This window comes from Falco rusticolus, chromosome Z (genome assembly GCF_015220075.1).
Source record: "Falco rusticolus isolate bFalRus1 chromosome Z, bFalRus1.pri, whole genome shotgun sequence".
NCBI classification, from domain to species: domain Eukaryota; kingdom Metazoa; phylum Chordata; class Aves; order Falconiformes; family Falconidae; genus Falco; species Falco rusticolus.
The window spans coordinates 48,546,350-48,568,317 of record NC_051210.1 but is presented as its reverse complement, the minus strand read 5'-3'; the positions used below and the strand labels follow the sequence as shown (position 1 = coordinate 48,568,317).

Below are 21,968 nucleotides of genomic sequence, written 5' to 3'. Positions count from 1 at the left end.
GTACATCTGTCTTTTCTCTGTGTCAAAAAAGACAGACAATTCTGCAGACATGCAGGAAGTCTGTGGGGAAAGGAACTCTTCTGTCATCCTGATTTTTTTCTTTTTTAATAAGAACTCTTTTCCTCTCCCTTTCCTTTTATAGTAGGCTCTGTGTGAGCTCTTGGTCTGTTCTTCATGATTCACTGAAGACCATAGTGCTGAGTAGATCTTCTGAGTTCAAGAATTACTGATGATCCTTAAAAAACAAAGAGTAAGAGCAGAATTCTCCCCAGTGAATGCTTTTTCTGCACTTTCAGATCAGAGACCTCCCCGAATGGCTTCCAGCACAATAGAACATTTTTCCCAGGAGTGCCAGAGGCTTTCATGAGCCCAGAAAGACCCTTCTGAAGTGTGATTAATGCACCATCCCTGCACAAGGAATTAGATATCCTGTTTCTGACACACAGATTCAAACAATAGTAATCCATGCAAAAGGCCTCCCATTTGCTGAAGAACCTGCATTGCTACAGCTGTATTTTTTTTTCCTGTTGGGAATTTACATCATTGTTTACTCTAATTAGAAAAGGGCAGCCTTAGTCTCAGTGGGCCAGATCTCTTACAGCCATCAACATCTCCTGTGGTATTTTTGCCTTCTTCCTTCTCTTCAAAATATATTTTAATTTGTAATCATGTTTCTGTCCACCTACAGGGGAAAAGAAAACAAACCCAGATTACGCTGTTCAGCTCAATTTGTCATATTTTTGCTCCTGTTTCACAGTCTACTCTTTGATAGTGTCTCTTGGTGTTTGGAAAGAGGAAAGGAAAGGCAGATAGAAAAATGGTGTTTCCAAAACAGGCCTACTTGCTGACAACATGGGAAAAGAAAAAGTAGGCAGTGCTGAAACATTTTAAGCTGCCTGGGAAAAGGAAAAAAACCAACACCAACACCCCACCCCCACCCAAAAAAAAAAAGAAAACAAAAAAACCCAAACAGGGAGGATTACTCCCGGGAACAAGAATACTGACTTGGAGAAGGGTCCATCTTTTCTCATTACTTGGCAGTTTCCTCTCCTGCAAAAGCATCATGCCACTGATGCAGAGGTGCTCAAGCAATGCCAATACACTATGTCTTAGGACAACTGCTCAACTGGGACAGGTTTTTAGTACCAGCATTCCAATTCTTGCATTGCCAGCTGTTCTTGCAAAGGCTTAGAAGTAAAGACAAGGAATACCCTGCAGAGATTCTGAGGTTCCCATAACCATATTAATCAGCACAGCTATCAAACAGGAAGGATTTTTCCTGGGCCAGGTGTAAGTGGTGCTGCTTTAACAATGTGAAGATTTCTTCTCTTACTGTATTCCTTGCACTATAAACGCTTGTTTACAAGGGAAATCCATTCGGCACATGAAGTACTGGAAGCATAGTGAAGCTCAGGTGGCTTAAAAGCTGGCAGTGCTTGTAAGCTCTAAAGACTGTTTTCTGAAAATGCACTTGGCTCCAGCCAAGAGTCCATGCCTGTGGCTAAAAGAAGCATTTTTGCAGCCAAAATAAAGTAAGCAGGACAGCCTTATAATAATGACAGTACCACAAATAAGAATAAAAAAGAGAGCTTGTGGCAGAAACAAAAAGAATTTAAATTAGAGGTTTTATACTTTTGTATTTCTCACAGCACAGCCATTTTTTACTCCAAAGTATCTAACATAATACACAGTCTCAGAAGGTGTTTGGGAAATACCAAAGATCTAAAATCCATGTCAGTGTGTCAGGTATTGGTAGATGATTTTCTGATGGAATAAAGATCAGTCCATATCCTCTGTCCTCATAAAATTATTCAGTAGCTCTAACCATGCATTTACCGTGCATTCATTACTTCAGGACATGGTCTCAGAATGGTCAGAAATGCCACTGACTATGCCTGGAAATTTAGTTGACTGTTTTGCAGCCAAGATTTTGCCACCAGTCTGTGCTCTGTTTTGTGCATTTCATTTTCCTATTGCAACGTATCTCTGGTATTTCATGTAGCTGCAAGATGCATGTGGCAGAATGCTTCGTCCTGGTATTTATGTCAGGTTCACTCTTTGGCATTACATCTTTTTCAGATCCGCTATGCTGGTGCTGCCGACAGTTCAGTTCAGTTTATCTTCTATCAGCCCATCATTCATCGATGGAGGGAAACTGATTTTTTTCCATGTTCAGCATCCTGTGGAGGAGGTAATGAATTACCACTGTATTCCAAAAACAGTCATCTGCATTCAGTACCTGTCCCAGCTGCTGCACTGAGATTTGGACCTTTACAATGGGCAAAATCTGAAAATGAAAGTAGTTACATCTAAATGGAGGGATGTAGCAACAGTGGTAGTAACCTGTAGATTTTTTAGCAACACACCAAGCTCCACACATAAAGTACATTTTGATATCCACATGACTGCATTTAATGCTACAGCTGTCAAATATAAGGGCTGATGGGATCTGGGCCCACTTTGGAATCACAAGATGACTCCATTTGCCCCAGTCCCCACCAGCAGCTTTACCCTCTGAACTGAAACCGAGTGTACAAATCTTGGTGGCCAAGAAATTTCAACCTTTGTTTTGTCTTTTTGCTCTAGGTTTCTGAATTTTTATTTGACCATACTAGTTATCTTTTCTTTCCTACTACATGTGAATTGTTGTTTACTCTGGGCTGTGAAACAGTAGCTGTTATGTTCAAAGGTGCTGATATTTTCAGTTTGCTTTTTACCAAACCAGAACTTAGATGCAAGAGAGAGACAGGAAGAATACCACATCACATATTATTTCTTCCACTGTGCATTGCAGGTTATCAACTAACATCTGCTGAATGTTTTGATCTGAGAAGCAACCGGGTAGTAGCAGATCAGTACTGTCACTATTATCCTGAAAATATCAAGCCAAAGCCAAAACTTCAAGAGTGTAATCTGGATCCTTGTCCTGCAAGGTCAGTCAGCTCTAATTTTAAAAGAAACCGGGCCCTAAAAAAGTAAAATAAAATAGGAAGATGTTCTGTTGCTATTGCTTACAGTGTCATTTTGTCTATTCAATTCAACATTTAGTCTATGTAATTCAACCTCTTTCTCATCCTGAGGATGTACTGCATAGAAAAAGACCTCTGTTTAGCATCTCCACATTGCACGGACTGTGATTTGAGGTGGTTGTTTCTTCCCCTCTGATTGTGTTTTGCCTCATTAAACATTATAAAGTGTGAAAAAACTAATTATCCATAATACCATCCCATGATCAACACATGCCTCTTAAGTGTTAGTCAGATGGGAAAAATTCTCTTGGGGTAAAAATGTTGCTGGAGAATGGTTGTCATCACAATTACAGGCATTATTTTTATGGGTTTTTCACATATTCTCCTTAATAAAAAGCTTACTTGCAGTCATGTCAGCTTGTAAGAGTATAAGAATTTGTTCTTACAATTTGTTCTTTGGCCCTGCACAAAAGGCTGCTCTCTGCTCACCTGCCAAACACTCTTCCTTGGAAGATAAATAATAAAAATAGGAAGATCACAGAGTCAGATTTCCCATGTATAAGAAAAAGAACAAAATCACAAAAAGGACCAGTCCTGTGTTGCATAGATTCCCCTGAACTTCAGTAGAAGTCAGTTTGTAGCTGCTTATAAGCTGCAAGCATCTGTTTGTGTAATACAAATTTTTCAGTCCTTTGCTAAAAGATGGTTAAGCACAGCCCAGCAGACATGCATCCAGGGATGCCCTAAAGCCATTAAATTTACCTGCTCCTTTCCCTCTAGATGAGTTTTGTGCCAAGTTTGATTAAGTGCGTTCAAACAAGTGTCACCTCAAAAGTTGCTATGGCCCTTCAGATTGTTGGAGGTTGCCATAGAAAAAAGATGTACTGACCAGGAGGAGGATGTTTTATGGACCTATGGGACTATGTATACACGTGACTGAGGATGATTGCTTCCCAAATTAGGTATACCAGCTTCAGACTAGCTAGGCATTATCAGTGCAGAACAAATCACTCCAAACCTAAGATACTTTTTACCTCTTCTAGAAATTTTTCATTAAAGTTCTTTCACTTTTCATAACTGGAGTTAATACTCAGGTTTCTTCATCACTGAAGACACATTTACATGGAGTGTATGGCAGTTAATATTCCTTTGTTCTAGTAAACACATTTTTAATGATAATTCTGTTTGTAAATAATTAAAAGTCAGATATGTTCTCATACAGTTTAAAATTTTAAGTTGAAAGCTCCCAGAATTAAAAAGTGGAAATATCAAAACTTGAAATGCAACATTATCCCACCTGTATTGTACATTCTTTAGGTTACGTACTTTATCATGTATTTCATTAGGATGTATTAAGGATTTAATATTAAGAATGCAGCTTCACTAGGGTTTTGTGAAAAGTATTTGCTGTTAGGCATGTACTCAGAAGTGATTTTTCAACTCAGACATTGCTTTCCCACAATGCAACAAGACCAGTTTTTCCTGTAACAGTATTCTGTCAAGTTCAGTGTCTGACTTCTCTTATCCTAGTACTTTATACAAAAATATACATATTTAATTTCTCAGTTTACTTAAATATATTAACAGTTGCAACTAGAAACCTTACTTTAATACAATTCTTGTATTTTTTTCTTCAGTGATTTTCTAAGATCAAAACCTGTTTATTTGAATTCTCCTTTGAATTTTTTGAAACAAATGTCAGTAAAGTAGAGGCAAGGTATGATCAGGTAAGAAACTAAATATGAACATCTCAGAAAAAGGATTGCTGGAAGGTGTAAATCAATATGAAACCTGTCTTCTAGATTCATCTTTCACAATACCAGTAAGAAAGTAATTTTATGTAGCTGCTTTTTTTTTTTTTTAAAGCCCAAGCTGCTATTTTTTTTTAATATAGTTCTGAGTCAAATATGCAATTTGCCTCTGGAATATGTACTATGGATATTTTCCATATTTCCCCAATAATTTTAAATGACACATTCTCAAACGGTAAGTCAGATGACTGCATCATACATGGGAGGGAAGAGAGAAAAAAATAACAGGTGGGCAGATGTCAGGAAACAATTTTTGTTTTATATAAGACATAACAAAGCAAACTTGGTGACATAAAGACCCTGAAGGGAAGAAGAGTAATTTAGAAGTACAGCTGTGCCGTCCCAAGGTACAAACAGTAACAGAGAGGAATTGACTTTTTGGAAACATCCTCACAGAATGCCAAATTGCAAATGATTATTTTGAAAAGTGCCTTTGTAAAGACTTCAAGAATCAACAACCCAGACAGAAAACCAGAGGAAATCTGTGGTAACTTCTGGAATCCTGATGCTTTCTTAGTCAGGAAGAAGGTAGTTGAAGCAGAACAATGGGGTCAGGAGCATGAACATGGAGGGCGTCTTGGCTCTGCAGTGTATTTGCTGTGTGGGAGCCGTTCTGCTCCGCTGGTATAAAATGAAGATGTTAATTTTTCCTGGCAAACACAGTTCCAGTGAGGCATAGCTGATTAGTGGTTGCTAACTGTTCCTATGCTGTGTCAATGAATGCCACAGAAAATAATCGTGGAAGACCACAGTGGTGCTGAATAAAGCAACTGAGAGAGGTTACTGTAGGAGAACTTACATTAAAATTTTAAGCAAAGGGCAGGCTGAAAGAAAAGTTTAAATGAATATCAGGAGTATTGTGTGGGCCTGCAACCAGTTGCCTCTTTAGGCTTAGTGTACAGAAAAGTTTTACTTTATTGTGCTTGTTATGACAATAATTAGCAGTATTGAAGGCATCGTGAGTAGCAAAAAATACCATAGACTGAACGAACATGCAAAATGAATCAACTTTTCTTCCTGCAAAGCCAGTTTCTCACATACTTGGAGGAGAAGCAGTGTGTGGAAGGTTATTTATTAAACATATGTCATTTATACTTGTTCCTTTTTCACATTAAGTAAAGGGGACCCATTCATCTAAGATTGGTAGTTAGTGTCTTGCAGGGTAGATGACGGGTCATGTCACCAAGTCCATTTTTGTCCCTGCATACTGTCAGCGCTCTATCCAGCCCCTCTCATCAACCCTCTTTGGGATCCAGCTCCCTCCTTAGAAAGACAGACAGAAAAGATCTATTTATTTACAGGCCATTAAGATTTTACAGCACTCTGTACTTGACTGGGAAATATACATGTAATGTCTACTGATGTGAATAGTGCCCTGTTTGATTTAATCCATCCCTTTCTATGTGGCAAAGTCCATATTAAGTTTTCACCTATTTAATTAATTGAAAATCTTTTAACTAGCCAAAACTTCACAGACTGAAGGACTTAGGGGAGGTTTTCTAGCTATCATTAGCATCCTCCTGTCTGATATCCTCTAATGAAAGGTGAATGGAATTTTATTCTGCTTTGAGAAAAAGTATGTTTAGATTAGACTTAGCTGGGTCTGCTTGACACTCAGGACAGCTCTAACATGCTATAAGCTGAAGATACTGTTTCTTTCTTAATTCAAAGTCATTCCTCCAAAAAGCAATTTTTACAAATATTAAAAGAACTTTTACACCACTCATCATTCCTCTACTCACCAGGATACTCTTGGAAGCAACATCAGTGCTGCTTCTCAAACTCATCTTCAGCTTTTACGTGGCATTCCCAGCTACACTGTTCTGCATTTTTACCAATATCTCCTCTATTTTTTGCCTTTCTCTGTTATGTATTTATGTGGGGGTTTCTGAGTCACAAAAGCTCTAGTGGTGCTCTTACCGGGGAATTTCAATGGTGTATAAAGATTTCTAAAGGCATCTTCAGCAAAGATTCTAACTTCATGCAGCTACTGTCTCAGGAATTTTGTATTAGCAAGCTTCTAACATGTGAGCTTCTTTTTATCACTTTGCCAACGATGCCAGTCTGATCTGCACCGGCAAAAATCCTGGAATGTGCCTAGAGCATTACTTCTAAGATTGCCACCAGAGAAAGGGAAAGTTCAGGGGGAAAACCCCTAGTTCAAGCAAGACTTTCAACCCACAGACAACTGAAAGGATTCTCAGATATCCAGTTTATGAAGTTCTTCAGCAAAACTGCAAGCTCCTCTTCCTACTTGTCAGTTTTTCATCTGGCATTCTCACTTAATTATCCATACTGGGTAGTGGCAGCAGGAGGCAGTCATCAACAAAAAGAAACTTAAATTTAAGTAACATTGTATTTTTCAGTTGTTAATTTTCAGCTAATCTAACAAGAGCAAGTAAGTACACAAAGTACAAGTAAAAGAACACAAACGACTGCTAGGATATTGCAGTCATTCAGTAGTGAGAATGTGATGTGAGTCTATACCATTTCCTGGGCAACAGTGCAAGATGTGCATAACTTTACATATTTCCTTCAAAAGAAAAGGAAGTAGTAATGAGTAAATATGCATGATTAAAAGGGCAACATAGAGTATCCTCTTAATCAGTAACAGAGGTCTCCATGCTTCATTACAAATTGGCACTCAAAGCAGGAAATCACCAAATGCTTGCTTTTTGCTTGTTATCAGCTTCCCTAAAGGTATAATATTATATAGCAATTATAAGGCAAGTATCACAGCAGTGCAGTTCCCATTTTCACTACATTCTTTCTGGGAGGTGAACAAAACTGGAGTACTGGTATGTTCCTGAAAGGACAGGCTGCATTTTCTGATTTACACAGTAGCAGCCATAGATCTGCAGTGATGAGAGGGATCTGAGACACAATGACTCATTTATTGTTGTTGTCCTCAACTGGGACATATGGTAAATTTAAGCTTTGTTTTGAATACTTCTTCACAAAAAATATCCCAGTTACTCAAGATACTGGGCTTTTTGACAACACTCCAGCTTTTTGCATGGATGTGGGGCACTGGTCATGACAATGCCCTTTCCTGATCTCTGCCTCAGGCAAATGGTCATTTTTGTGGATTTGCGTTTTTACTTAAGTTCTTAATTTGTTACAGGAGGGTTGAGAAAGCCTTTATGCCTTGCAGTGCTCTCTGAACTTTGGTTGCCTCTGATTGCTGGGTCTGGTCTCAATTTCCACAATCAATCATATGCATATGAATGATCCTAAAGACAGCAAGAGATAGGCATTCCAGGGGAAGATGAGACATGAAGGGTTTAGCCATCAAAGCAGAAGGGAGAACAAATCTTTTCCACCAGTACAGTTGAAGTGGCACATGCTGGAGAAAGTGAGACTGGTATTAGCAAAAAGTATGCTGCCTGCAAATGAGCATGCACTGTCAACAAACATCAACCATGTCAGCTGTATATTTATGGAAGGTGGGTTTTTAAAAGTTCAGAATTTACTGAGGAGCTACAAAGGCTGCTGGAGAGATGAACTAAAGTGGTGTGTTATGCATGAAAAAAGTAGGGGGAAAGTTTAGGAGACCAAAAAAAATAATTCAGAGCAGCAGGAAAAAAAACAAAACAGGTAAGTTTTCAGGAAGGCTGAACTGGAAATAGTGATGCATTCAAGTAGAAATGGCAGTATGTATGCTTCCAGATACAGGAGTTGTAGATGAAGAAGGACCTGATAGCAGTGGTAATGCTCCAGTAGTTGTAATTGGGGCCACCTGAGTTCAAGAGCATAATGAAGATGAGCTGCAGATACTCCTAATGCCTAAAGAGACAATTTTCTTCTCAAGAAAAATAGACAAAACCTTGCATTTTTGGGCAGGGTAAAAGGCATTTAAATTAAGCTACAAAATTATTTTGTCAGAACAGGCAGGGAATGTGAGCCAAGAAGCATTTGCCAGAATATTAAAAGATGTGAACAGCAGAGCAAATTCAGCTCTAAGGAGATAGTTCATATTAAAAAAAGGACAGAAAGGAAGGCAGAAAGGAGCTGTCAGAATGCATCAGATAACAAACTATAAGGCAGGAAATTAGTTCTTGTACTGCTTTGAGCATTAAATACAAATAACTCTCTGCCCAAGTCGAAGGTATGGGAAGAGCAGTCTACTTAAGTTCTAGAAGAGATAAAAACTGCAGCAAGTAGTAAGACAGTCACTTAGAGAGCTTTTCCCTAGTTAGTCAGTTTCTAATGTTTTGTAGTGGAAAATAACAAACTGCCATCTTTTATCAAACACCACCATAAAATATTAAACTGAATTAAAATAAAGAGAGACTTTTAGAAGCATTAGTCATGCTACAGGAAGGAAATACTTTTGCTGCTTCCAATTGATAACACCCATTTCAAGCCCTGGAAAGAGATTAGGCTTTAGCAGTCTATGGCAATGACAAGTAAACCATATGTTTCTTGGAATTTGAAATCATGACATGAACAAGTCATTTATTATAAAGGTGAGACACTGTTGTGCTGAACAGACATGCTATCTAAAGTGTGAGGGTTTTCTGGATGTAGCCACTAAAGGATAGCTTTCTCTGCAGTCCTCTGCATTTCTGAGTAGGCTATTTAAGTGTCCACTGACACACCACTTGAAAACGTCTAGTGAGAAATTGGCTTTTACCAATCCCTAAAGTACTAAGACAGTATAAAAGGTTATATAAATACAAACTACATGGTAGTTCTTCACGTTCCACAGTGGTAGAGCATAATGTGGTAAGATGATCATAATACTATCTTTATCTCAGAATTAAGCATGGTGGGCCAGAAACCAGAAATGTAACTAACTCATACTGGTAGTATAACTGAGAGTTAAAATACTTGCTACCTGCAAATGCAAGCATTCAAAAGCCAATATTGCCTGTACCTGTGGTGTTACTGTGTGTGTTGTCTACTCCAGCTCTGAATGGAAACAGTGAGTTTTAAAGAGTAACACATGAGAAACATTAACAGATACCATCTATTTGAGGGCCTTGACACCTGTATCTGAGGGCAGAAAGGACTCTTGTAGCTCAAGGTGATAATGTCTCAGTGTGGCATCTTCACAGAGCACTGTGACAGGAGGGTGCAGTATCACACACTGCCTTGGTGTCAGGATTTGTAGTGTTAAAGTGGAGACTTTTTCACAAGCCTGACATCCATCCAATGAAAATCACTGCTCTCAGGGAGATGTTGACTCAGATACTAAAATCTTACTTATGTGATGAACTTAAGTGTTTCCTTACATTTAATGAATGAATTAGCTGTCCATAGCCAACTTAGGCTGCTCCAACATTTTATTATTATTTGTGAATTACTATTAATACTTTTGACATACTTTGGACCATTGCTTAGATGGCATAATCCCTGACACGCAAATCATTTACTCTCAAGTCCTATAGATTTCAGTGAAGGGTTATGGCCACCCAGGATTGCAGGCACCCTACAGCTGCAGCCCTGTGGGTAGGAAACCTCCAGGAAAACAGAGCCTACAGCAGAACTGAAGGCTGTAAACCCAAGACGTCCGAGTGTCCTGCAGAGGCCGGGCACTGGACAGCAGGGTGTGGGAACACTGGCACAGGAGCCGCAGGTGCCCCTACCCACTCCAAGCCTCCACTTGTCACGTCCATGCAGGGGCAGACAACCCTGAGGCATCTTGATGGGAGAGTCCTTTCCCTCTGCTGGCTCTTCTCCCAGCTCTAGCCCCTGTGCCTTTGCTTGGCTCAGCAGGTGGCTGACCTGAGAGCCATGGGCATGCAGGAGAGGGAGGTGGGAAGAGCTGGCACCTCATCAGAGAGTCATCAGGAGAAAGGCGTTCGTGCCTGTCATTTGTGCTAAGGGGGTGACTTGAGGACAAAAGGGAGCTACCAGGGAAGATAACACCAAACGTGACTTTCAAGGACTGTGGCTGTGGGCACCTATTGCAGGAAAAAGCTGAACATTTGCAGAGATGGCAGACCTGGGTGCAGCACACCCACCTCTGGCACGTGCAGCTCCCGCTCCAGCTGGACGTGTGCCTTGGAAGAGTGACTGTGCTGAAGCTGCCAGCACTCAGGAATAAAACAATTCAAATGCATATGACACAACTTGTTGGTCTGAAAGGCATGGGAGATTTCAGACATAAGAGACACAACAGCTTTTCAAAATAATTTGCTTTGTGCTCCTGATCCTGCCAAAGCAGGTTTGCTCTAGGTGTTGCGTGAATGAGTCCTGTTAGCCAGAAATCTCAGCGTAGTGGAGGAATTAATTATGAATTATTATTTGCTCTGTTCATTTAGCATGCCATCACCTTTGCATTGTCTGAGTAATGTATAATGAATAAAGCCCGTAAACTAGACCTCATCTATCTCTTCATAGAGTATGATGGACTGATAGATTCATAGACTTTAAACCACTTTGTTCAGTCAAAAAGCACAGGATTCACCGAAGTAATCCCTAAAATGTTTTTTAAATCATTCAGTTAGGCTTGGTTTTGTGGGGGGTTTTGTGGAACGCACACGCAAAAACCGCACAAGACTAGCTAGGAAAGATGCAGTAGGTATTACCAGTACAACAACCATCTGTTGTTCTGTTGTATCTTCAAGCTGATTTTTAAAGTCATATATTAAGCCATTGTTTATTACTGCAGGGGACTTTTTCTGTTGCTGAGAATCATTTTCTTGCAGTAACAGAATGAGAGCCTTTGGCAGCCTCTCACATATGCACAAGGACAGTGTCAGTAATTCTATGGACCTCTGTTACAGCATTTACAGAATTGCAATTTATGTATGCAAAATTCTTTGAGGGTCAAACCTTTCCAATGACAATATTAATCTAGTGTTTTGTAAATGTTATTTAATCTTCATAATGGTGTTTGAATGTGGTACAGTTATTTCCATTGGAATGGCTTTGGATATTATGTGTTCTAATGCATGTAGACCTGGATTATGCATACAGATCATGTTTATTAGAAAGAAAACATTTCTTACTGCAATGAGTGAGAAATGTTTTGAAATCTATTTCTTCCTTAGGCAGTAGGTGCTTTTATAGTATAATTATTTCATTTCTGAACTTGGTATATTAATCTTTTTTCCAACCACTCCTCAGCAAGCTGATGAGCTGGAAAGTGCAAAATGCTTCAGCGTAGAACCTCAGCAGCAGTGGTAGAAAAGTCAGGAAAGCAGCAGAGATTCCCAAAAGCATGAGCAAAACGACATCAGAAAAAGTCTTCTTCCATCTTCTTAAAATACTAATACGCAATTTCACAAACTTCTCCAGGCTTCTACCCACCAAGCTAAGTCTGAAAAGACTTGTTCATTGGCCATATTCGAAATGACCCATTAGACTTTTACAAAGTTTTCCAATGCCAGAACTGCCTCTCCTAGATTTTTGGTTTTTTGTGGAGACAGGCAGCTCTCCGAAGATGCAAATATGCACAGGCATGCAGAGAGCTCCTGTGACTGCAGAGACTGCTCATCTTAGAGGCAGCTGTCTAGTTCCCATCACACGCTCTCAGAGCTCCAGTGTCTTCCCATGCTTTAGCTGGAAAATTCCAGCACTCTGACCTGGCTCTGACTCCTCGCTGTGAAAACACAATGGGATCCATTCTCCTATCGTGGAAAAGTATGCACATAAAAAGCCTGTTGACTGAAAGAATAGACCCCTTCAGCTTTAGCATGACAAGACTCCTTTGAATGCTTACAGCATTTTTCAGTGAACTCTGTTGAGTAAGGAGAATACTTTCTCCCTTCCCCCTCCTTTGCTCCTTCCCCCTTGCAGAAATCCATAGCAGCACACCTAGCACCTCTCATCTGTATAAGGCTCTCAAAAACAACTTTATTGTTTTCTGTCAGCTTCCTCTCCAAAACTTGGGTAGGGACATGCTTTTTATTTTAATGTATTTGGCATTCACTCTTCAATGGTTCTGCCCACCTGCCCCATCCAAGTCCTCTGTGGCATAGTGGCTTTGATGAAACTGATAGATTGGGTGCTCTGGAATCATATGGCTGATAATTGGGAGACAACATGACAGCATGGTTTGGCTGAGTCAGAATCTCTAAAAAGTGCAGACAAAAGATGAAATTCCAGACTAGCAATTCAGTGAGACCCTATAGCTGCCAACAAGGGAAGTGACATTCATTTCACACATAACTGACACGATGATTGTTCAGATAATTACTAATATTGCCCTCTATAACGTTTACATACTATATTATTTAGATACTATACCAGTAACACTACAGCAAACCAAGGCAACCAGTCATGACATCACCAAAACCAAACAACAAAAAAACCAATTAAACAAAGCGACATATTACTCTTCTTTCCAGCTCCTTCTTTCTTCCAGAAAAAAACAAACAAACAAAAAACAAAAAACAAATAAAGAAGCAGGTTCTGAAGATGAATTAATTTGGACTGATTTAAGGTGGAAAGACAAGAATCGCAGTTTTGAATTCTTGCACTGGGTTTCCTCAAATTTCTACTTCTGACCCCTGTAAAACCAGATGTTTTATCCAAAGGGCAGAAACAACCATATAATAGCTCAAAAAAGGGGTTGATGTAGAGATGTCTGAAGTAGATAAAGTTTCCCTGTTGTCTTCAGTGACTTTGGATCCAAGCTCCAAGAAAGTACTAAGTGTAGAAATCTTTTTCATGGCAAATAGAACTTCAGAAATCTAAATAAAGTTTGGACAACTCATTTGTATTACTTGTGGTAATAGATTGCTTCTTAGTAAAACAGTAATATATTCATAAGAATAAAGTAGTAATCAGTGTTTTATTCTTCGATCAACTCAGAAACAGTAGGATGGGAACATAAGTTTTGTTTCAAATGTGATAGCAACTTAGCTAAAATATCTTTTGTGGTTTTTTTTTGTTGTTTTGTTTGTTTGTTTGTTTTTAATATTGTGTAAAAAAATTGTATAATGTAATCATTTAGTGTTTATTTTATTATGTGTACCTTCTACTCAGAGGGTTGGCATTATTGTTCCTAACAGTGATGGATACAAGCAGATCATGCCCTATGACCTCTACCATCCCCTTCCTCGGTATGTAAAACAATCAACCAGATATTAGGATTAACAAATGTATTTACTTCTTTTTTCCTTTTCTCTGCATGTCTAGCTGAAGCAGCAATGCAGACTTATTAAGTGTGCAGTCCCTTTCTTTCTCTCTTTCCTCACACCCACCCCAACTCCCTTTTCCTCTCACAACTTTCCTTTTTCTTCCTTTTACTCAGCTCTGAACAGCACTATAAACTGTGGCTTTGTAAGGAACATAAGACTTTCTCGCTCTCTCCTGCAGTGCCACTTCTTGCATGCTTATAAATTCTGAAATTTTGGGGTTAGGCAGTATTAGTGATGTGTTCTGACCCTGCAAACCCATGCTAATGTCTACTTTAGGGGCATTAATCCATAGGGTTTCTAAGAAATCAGAGATCAGGGACAGGAGTAGGATCAAGGCCTGATTTGTATTATTAACTAACTCACAATTTAAATGTCTTTAATGTAAGACCTGAGATTCTCATGGAAATAATCACATAAGTAATTGCTCTTAAAGCAATGAATAAGACTGATGCTGATCAAAATATTTGGTGGCTGAAGGATAATAACCTTTCAGTTTTGAAATACCACCTGGACATGCAATAGTATTATTCTGTGTTTCCTTCTTCATTAATTTCATGTAGTATGAAGTCACAAAAAAAAAAAAACCTAGGCAACTTGTTTTCATGCTGGTGAGCAGACAACCTCCCTCAAATCATGGTAAGGCCTAATACAGAGAGCTTTCAGCATCAGTGCGCAGGCGCCATGCGTTCATGTTCAACAGAGTCTCCAGCCAAATTGTGGACCCCCTGAAACTGTGAGTGAGAAGACGAGGAGGTGAACAGCTTACGTGCCAGGCATTGTGGCTGCCATTCATGTTGACACCCTTTATCTGTGTCATTTGGGTTAGACTTTTCTCTTCCTAGCTAAGTGCTTATGGTTATGTACACCCAGCCATTTTCACCAAATATATCTGAGATACACTTATTAACTATATCACTGCATCTAATTCCTTCTTTCTGGAAAACACTTTTCTCTGTTCTTTATTTAAAAAAAACCACCACATACATACCTCCTAACCTCAAAAATTAAAACTCTGTTAGTAGGGAATATAGAAGGCAGAACATTAATATGGGGTTTAACACTCTAGCTTTTAATAAAAAAGATTTTATTTCAATTGTGTACAAAGGACATGTACATTGACAAAAGACAGAGAACAATTTATATCAGAGGATGATTCAGCAGTACTTGCCAGTGGAGGGACTGTACTTAATGAAAAAGTATCCTGAGCTCACAGAAGCTTTTTTACTGCTGAAGAAAATCCAGGATAAAGGATCAAAATGCCCTGAGGTAATTGGCTTTCAGTAACACTGAAAGCAAAAACAAAAGGACATTTGCCTTCTGGGGAAAAAAAAAACAAAAACAAAAACAAAACCAAAGTGAAATGTTTCCAGTGAGGTAGAACTTTTATACCACAGGATTACACAGGAATAGCCTCACTGGGTCATGACAGTGGTCCTGGATCCTCTCTGTGACAATGTCTTGGATATAAGAGAGGAAATACCAGACTTATTTTATGTGGCCAGCCATGTACACGTAGAAGACGATACATATATTATTGTTTATGCATCACCGTAAAAAAAGGATTATTCTCATAAGTATGCATAGCTTTTAAGCATACACCTTGTTCTCTGGATTTATCATTACATCCTCAATTGGCACCTGTAGAGAAAAGATGGTTTCTCAGTTCCTCTCACTGCCTCAACTGTAAGGAAACAAGACCCATATCGATTATCCATCAGAGGCCACGTATCCTATCAGTATAGTCACGCTTTCTTTTTGGTAATTTCCTTCAATCTTTTTTTAACTCAACTCAATTGTTTCACTGGAAAGAAACGCTGCTGCTTCCCTGCACGTTCATGCAAAAGGAACATCAGCTTCGGAGCATGCTGAGCTTCCAGTGATTAGTAACAAAGATTCTTTGGAAAATGACAAATTGTGAAAACATGATAATCTCATCACTTAAGAAAAAAGGAATTAAGTTAAAAGAATTGAGTTTCTGTGGCAATAGTCACTGGGTTAGTAGGAGAGTGATTTCATATTATTAATCAGTGACTTAAAGACAGCAGCCATGAGAGTGCTTTGCTGTTATGCCTCTTTATGAAAATATGTATAGGATTAATTTTTAATTACATTAATCAGGAAAATAACCCACTTGCAGATAGCAGTTTATGCATTTGGGGGGGTGGGGCTGGGGGACACAGGGTTTCCTTTTTCTGATGCCTCTCTGTTTTGGGGTTGCGTTTTTTTGCCCAGATGGGAAAGTACACCCTGGACGGCCTGTTCCTCATCCTGTGGAGGGGGCATTCAAAGCCGCAGTGTCTCATGTGTGGAAGAAGACATTCAGGGGCATATCAGCCCTGTGGAAGAATGGAAGTGCATGTACACTCCAAAGATGCCTGTTGTCCAGCCTTGCAATGTATTTGACTGCCCAAAGTGGCTTGCTCAGGAATGGTCTCCGGTAATCAGCTTAGCTTTGTTGGTTTTGTATTTACCACACTAGAAACATAAATTATAGTTTAGTGAGCTTGTGGAAGTAAACATTCCCTACTTACTTTCCTTATTATCATGACCTCTGTTTTTAATTTTGCTGTTTATCTAACTGCAAAGTAAATACTCAGGAATAATGTATTAGTAAGATTGACATGATTAAGGAGAACAATGGAAAAATAAATCAGATCTGTATTGTTAATTAGTGACCTTCTACTAACAATAGACTGGGAACATAAACGAAATGCACAAAAAAACAGTAAGCATGTAATGGCACATCTTTATTACAAGTTTTCAGCCATATATTGAATAGCATGAATTGCTGAGAGGCTTCCAGAGATACATGAAGCCATAAATGACTCTGCTCTTTGATGCTTGTTGTTGTCTGTTCCTCACTCACCTTTCCTTCTGTATGAAAGTAAATCTCTTTGACATATCAGTTTACAAAAGAAGAAAAGTACTTTGATTTTGCACATAAAGATCTAATTGGAATGTAGTTTCTCACCACCCCACTTTCTCAACAAGTGAAATGGGGTTTAGAAGCCAAGCTAGCTCACCCACAGGTGAGGTGTTCTTGAGTCATTGCAAAGTGTTTAGTGATTTCCAGATGAAAGCTGCTATCCAAGAGCAAAGTAATATTGGTAGTGTCCATAGCCCTTCCCACTGGTTAGTAGTTTTGATCCTCTCCTGTGCAACCAGAACTAAATTTCTGAAACAATCTGTACAGGGGCAAAAATTGATGTACCTTACCAAAAATAAATTTAAAAAGACACTTAAGAAATTGTCTGAGGAAAGAAAGCCCAAATAGTTTCCCATTCTGTTTGTTGCTATGTTCCAAAATAGTTGAGTGTCACCCCTGTTAACCCTTAAGCCCCAGTACTTTGTCCAAGCAAAGCCAAGTGGTTCCAGATGAAACTAACAGGGTGTTACTGAGGGACAGATGGCCACAAGCCAAGTATCCAACACTGCGAGAGTGACACTGCAAGAGAAGTCCAGCAGCAAAATGTCCAAACCAAGTAAATGTGTAGAGAAAAAGGGAAAAATTGCAGTCAATTTTATACCACATCTGTAACTACCAAATGTTATGAATAATTTATGTTCAGAGTTGGGTGTTTCTGCATCATGTATCACTCTCTTAAGTACACATACTGCTATTGAATATTCCCCTTACCACTCTTGTGACATATAATTTCTTTTTCTTTTTTTTTTTTTTCCTCCAGTGCACTGTGACCTGCGGACAAGGACTCAGATACCGTGTGGTCCTTTGCATTGATCACAGGGGGATGCATACAGGAGGCTGTAGTCCTAAAACAAAGCCACACATAAAAGAAGAATGCATTGTACCCACTCCTTGCTACAAACCCAAAGGTAATGAGGCAGAAGGGTTTTTCATACATTTTTTGGATGTCTTTGCTGCTGAGCAGTTTTGTTTTGTTGCTGGTAGCACTGATTCCACCTGCAGTGAGTTGTGTTTGCTCCTTTAAGGCCTGCCATTTCTATTCCAGTCTGCCTGCTAGCAACTTGGAGTGAATGCTGGCCCCTTCCTCTTTCTTACAAGTTCTGTGGTTTCCACTGTTAATTTGTGGTCCAGCAGACCAAGCAATATAAATGTAAATTTGACCATAAGCATAAGAAGGTTTGACCTCACTGATTGGTCTGGGCTAAATTTCCCCTGTATTTTTAAAGGCATTAAATATATAAATAATATTTATGATAGATAAATGTAACCATAATTTTAAATTGCCTGTTCATAACTTGGAGCTTGAAATAGGTCAGAAGCAAGCATTGTATATCCCAACATGAAATTCCTTTTACTAGCTGGGCTGCAAAATTTGGCAGACTGTTAAACTTGAAGCATCTTATAGCAAGGAGTACTTACAACCTGTATAGAAATGTTGCTGGACTTGGGCCTCAGACAGAGAGTAATACTGGGGCAAATCCCCCACCTTTTGTTGAAAGACAAAATATTTCTGCAGCTGTTTGGAGTTTGTTATGGGGTGGGAATGTAAAAAAAAAAAAAAAAAAGTCCTGGAGAATGGATTGAATTAATGGACAGTGGCCAGGTGCAGCAGACACAGGTATCTGACTGTTTCCACGGGTGTATGAGCATGCATGTGTTTGTGCCTGTATACAGATCTATCGATAAAACCTCTGTGTCTGTATGCTGACTAACTTATGGAAACTTCCGGGCTACAGCGATGCAGGTGAACTGAATTTCCATAAACTGGACCTAAATCTGCCCATAAAAATAAATCAATTCCTTTTAAAAAATGAATTGCTACCCTGATCCATATTAAAAGCACTTATATGAAGCCCTGTGAAATGTGACCTATGACATCATGCTGAACCAAGATGGAACATTGAAATTTGGAATTTTAATTTCTGCACTCAGTGGCCTATGATGGACGCATTTGCCAAGTTTCAAAATTCCAGTTTATCTGGACTATGAGAATTCACTCTGCCTGCCAGCCACCAAAGTGGTGAAACCCAGACACAGGGCCTCTGGGGAGCAATGAGTATGTTTGCACTGTATTTTGCTGGCCGACATGAGCTCACTCCATTCACCTTCCAAGACGAAAAAAAAGGCTCTGTGACTGTGTTAGCATGACTCTGAGCCACATACAGAGATCGAGAGGGTTTGGACTCAGTCAATCAGCTGCTTTTATGGAACTTTACCTGCTTATGGTGTTCAGAGGACAGGTAAAGCAAGATCCTGTCTGCCTGCAGCATACAGCGTAAGCAAAATGCAGTAAGATATCAAAAAATCAGGTGCTGCAAACCATGCACATCTTGCTTTTGCGTAGGGGACCTAAGAAGGGTGCAAGACCAGCTAGGAAAACTTGGCATTTGTCAAGAAGTCTCTTCCAATGGAATTTGTCTGAAAACAAAGTCAATTGCTGTTTGCTGGAAGCCCACCCTTTTAACAGAGTGGCATCTTTACCCTGGGTAAACTCTTATGCTGCCCTTTGAAGTAAAATCATGAGTGATTTCTGATTACAGGCAGTTCTTTCTTTCTTCCATTTTTTTATTCCCATGGGATGAGAAGTCCTATGTGAAGTGTATTGTTTTAATTATTGTGTTTAATCTTACTTCTCATCTTGGTTCTGCAACACTCCCACAGTTCTCTCTCCATAATGCAAGTGGTAATGTTTGAAGACCCATATACCTGAAGGCTGAATCATGCTTTCAGAAGAGAGTTGGACCAGATGATATCCAGAGGTCTCTTCCAAATCAAATTGAAAAAGTGCTGGACTTTTGTCCTTTTTATTTCACAAATCTAGTTAGAAATTTAGAACAGAAAGGGTACCAAAGTACCTCTCCTCTATTGATTTTTTTTAATCTTAGCCTGCTTTGCCATCTGGAGCTGGATTAACACAAAGCAGAAAAACAATCTTCCTAGCTAACTGAAGCAGCAAGACAAAAGATGTGGAATTCCTTCTTCTTTTAACTGTGTTAAACAGAAATAGAATTCAAATAGTCTATGTAATTTATTTTGGTTTAGTTTATTTAAGCACTGAGGCACTTTATTTTACACCAATAATGGGGAAAAATAGGGTATCCCTGGATTAAGCAATGATTTTCAGTTTTAATAATGAAAGTTTATTCATCTAATAGAACTTTGTAACATAGAATTTAATTGTTTTTACTGAAATTGTTTTATAAAAGGAGAGACTTTAATCTGCAAAGGTAAAAAATCCTTCTTAGATTACATTAGGAGTACTTTTTATTCATTTTTTTTGCCATAGCACAGTGTACAACATCAACATTTCTAACCCTGTAACAAATTTTACAGTGTAGGTGGTAGTTAAGTACATCTTTAAAAAAGAAGGCATAACAGGCAATGATACACAAGAGCTTTTGCATTTTACAAGTATTTGCATCTAAGCAAAAAAGCACAGAAGTAAGATCTGGCTTTCCAAAACCCATAAAACAAGCTGCAGAACATAGAAATAGAAATAACTCCTACATATTTTTGATAAAAAATGTGGTAAAATACAGATTAAACTAAGAACTGTGCTGGCAAATATTCATCCTTAAATAGCACTAATAATGTTAGAGTAGGAGCTTGGCAAGATATTTCTAAGAGAAAGGCATAGTAACTCTGTTACTGTCCTTTTTTTCCTGAGTTAATAACTTGCTCCAAGGAAATTTGCTTGACTAAAGTTGCAGTAGCTGTGAAATCAAGTTGTAAGTTGTTGTTCCTCTATGATACAGCTGACAGATGGGAAATTTTGTGTGCATATCTGAAAGGTTCACTGTTGTGCACAGCAAAGTCACAGAAAATACCCAACTATTCTGAACAATATTAATCTGCTCCCACTGGCAAGTAAAAATCCATGCATTATATAAACCTGAAAGGCTTAGGTGATTTGTGAGTGGCAAATAGGTCTGGCCCTGGTTCTCCTCAGTGGTCTGAGTCTCACTCCCTTTTATTTGTGTTTTTTCCCCTGATCCTAGCACAGAACATTTTGTTGAAATGCAGAGCTCCTTCTCAAATTATAGTGCCAAAATTGCTCTTTCTTTATACCCCATTAGAGCTAAAACAGCTTCACCACCTTCAGCTCAAATATTCCACTTTGACACTGCATGAAAGCAGAGCTTGGCTCATGGAGCAGCATGGCCGGGCGCTCTGCAGAGCAGACCAGCTCATTACACTGCACACATATCCTGCATGGGAAGAAAAGCAGCTCTACTGTTTTCCATCAGAAATGACAGGAAAAGTATCAATCTCATTTTTTAAAATCCACATAGCTGATGAATTGATAAAGTTGAAAAGTATAGCTGGTCCATTTTATTACAGTTTCTCTGTCTGTGATATCACTCATCAAATCAAGATTTTCTCCCTTCTTGTGATCTATCAAAAACAAGCTTAATTTGTCTTCTGAAGTTCTAAAATTTAAGGGTTAACACAGGAATTTTATAAATTTTGCCTTTTCAGTGTCAGTGGAGGCTCATTAGACTTGCAAGACTCCCTCCAAAAAATACTTTCCAAAGTGTCTATTTTTACAGCCCAGTTGTATAATCTGAAAAGGACTGAATTTGCGTTTCTAGCTTTAGAGCACCATAGCCCTTCTAGCTGCAACAGTGAACTATCTGGTCATATAAGCTTGTAAGCCTTATAGTCCAGGTGATGGAGTTCCTTTCTCTCTCTCCTTTCTCTCTCTTTCTTCTTTGTGCTCCATGTGGATGAAGGCACATCTGCATCACACGTGTGCTTGGTGAGAGAGGGGAGACTGGCACACATAGCAGCATTACTGCATGTTTCCTATTTTCATGTGCTTGTATTTGTTTCCTAGAGAAACTTCCCATGGAAGCAAAGTTGCCATGGTATAAGCAGGCTCAAGAGCTGGAGGAAGGAGCAGTGGTTTCTGAAGAACCTTCGTAAGTCTTAAAAATTTGCTTACAAAAGGTTCTTACGATGTGGGGATATGGGGCTTGCACTGAGCTAAGACAGTCTCTTGAAAATGTATTTGGGTTTTTTTTAGGGTATAAAGGCTAAATAAACCAAACCCTGTGGAAATCAACAGGCTTAAGGCTGTGTCACATTTAGGCATGAAGAGACAGAATTCAAGAGGGCAAATGCAGATTTCATTTGAACAAATATACATATGTTTTATTTAAGGTCA

At 38.9% G+C, this 21,968-nt stretch overlaps 1 protein-coding gene across 1 annotated transcript in view; it reads left to right on the top strand.

Moving 5' to 3' along the window:
* The window catches only part of ADAMTSL1 (ADAMTS like 1), a 170,129-nt gene that overhangs the window by 65,946 nt on the left and 82,215 nt on the right, over nt 1-21,968 (top strand). The window contains exons 8-13 of the mRNA XM_037372631.1: nt 2,080-2,191; nt 2,795-2,933; nt 13,747-13,797; nt 16,108-16,312; nt 17,562-17,709; nt 21,639-21,723. Coding sequence (XP_037228528.1) covers nt 2,080-2,191; nt 2,795-2,933; nt 13,747-13,797; nt 16,108-16,312; nt 17,562-17,709; nt 21,639-21,723 — 740 coding nt within the window. The remainder of the gene's footprint in view (nt 1-2,079; nt 2,192-2,794; nt 2,934-13,746; nt 13,798-16,107; nt 16,313-17,561; nt 17,710-21,638; nt 21,724-21,968) is intronic.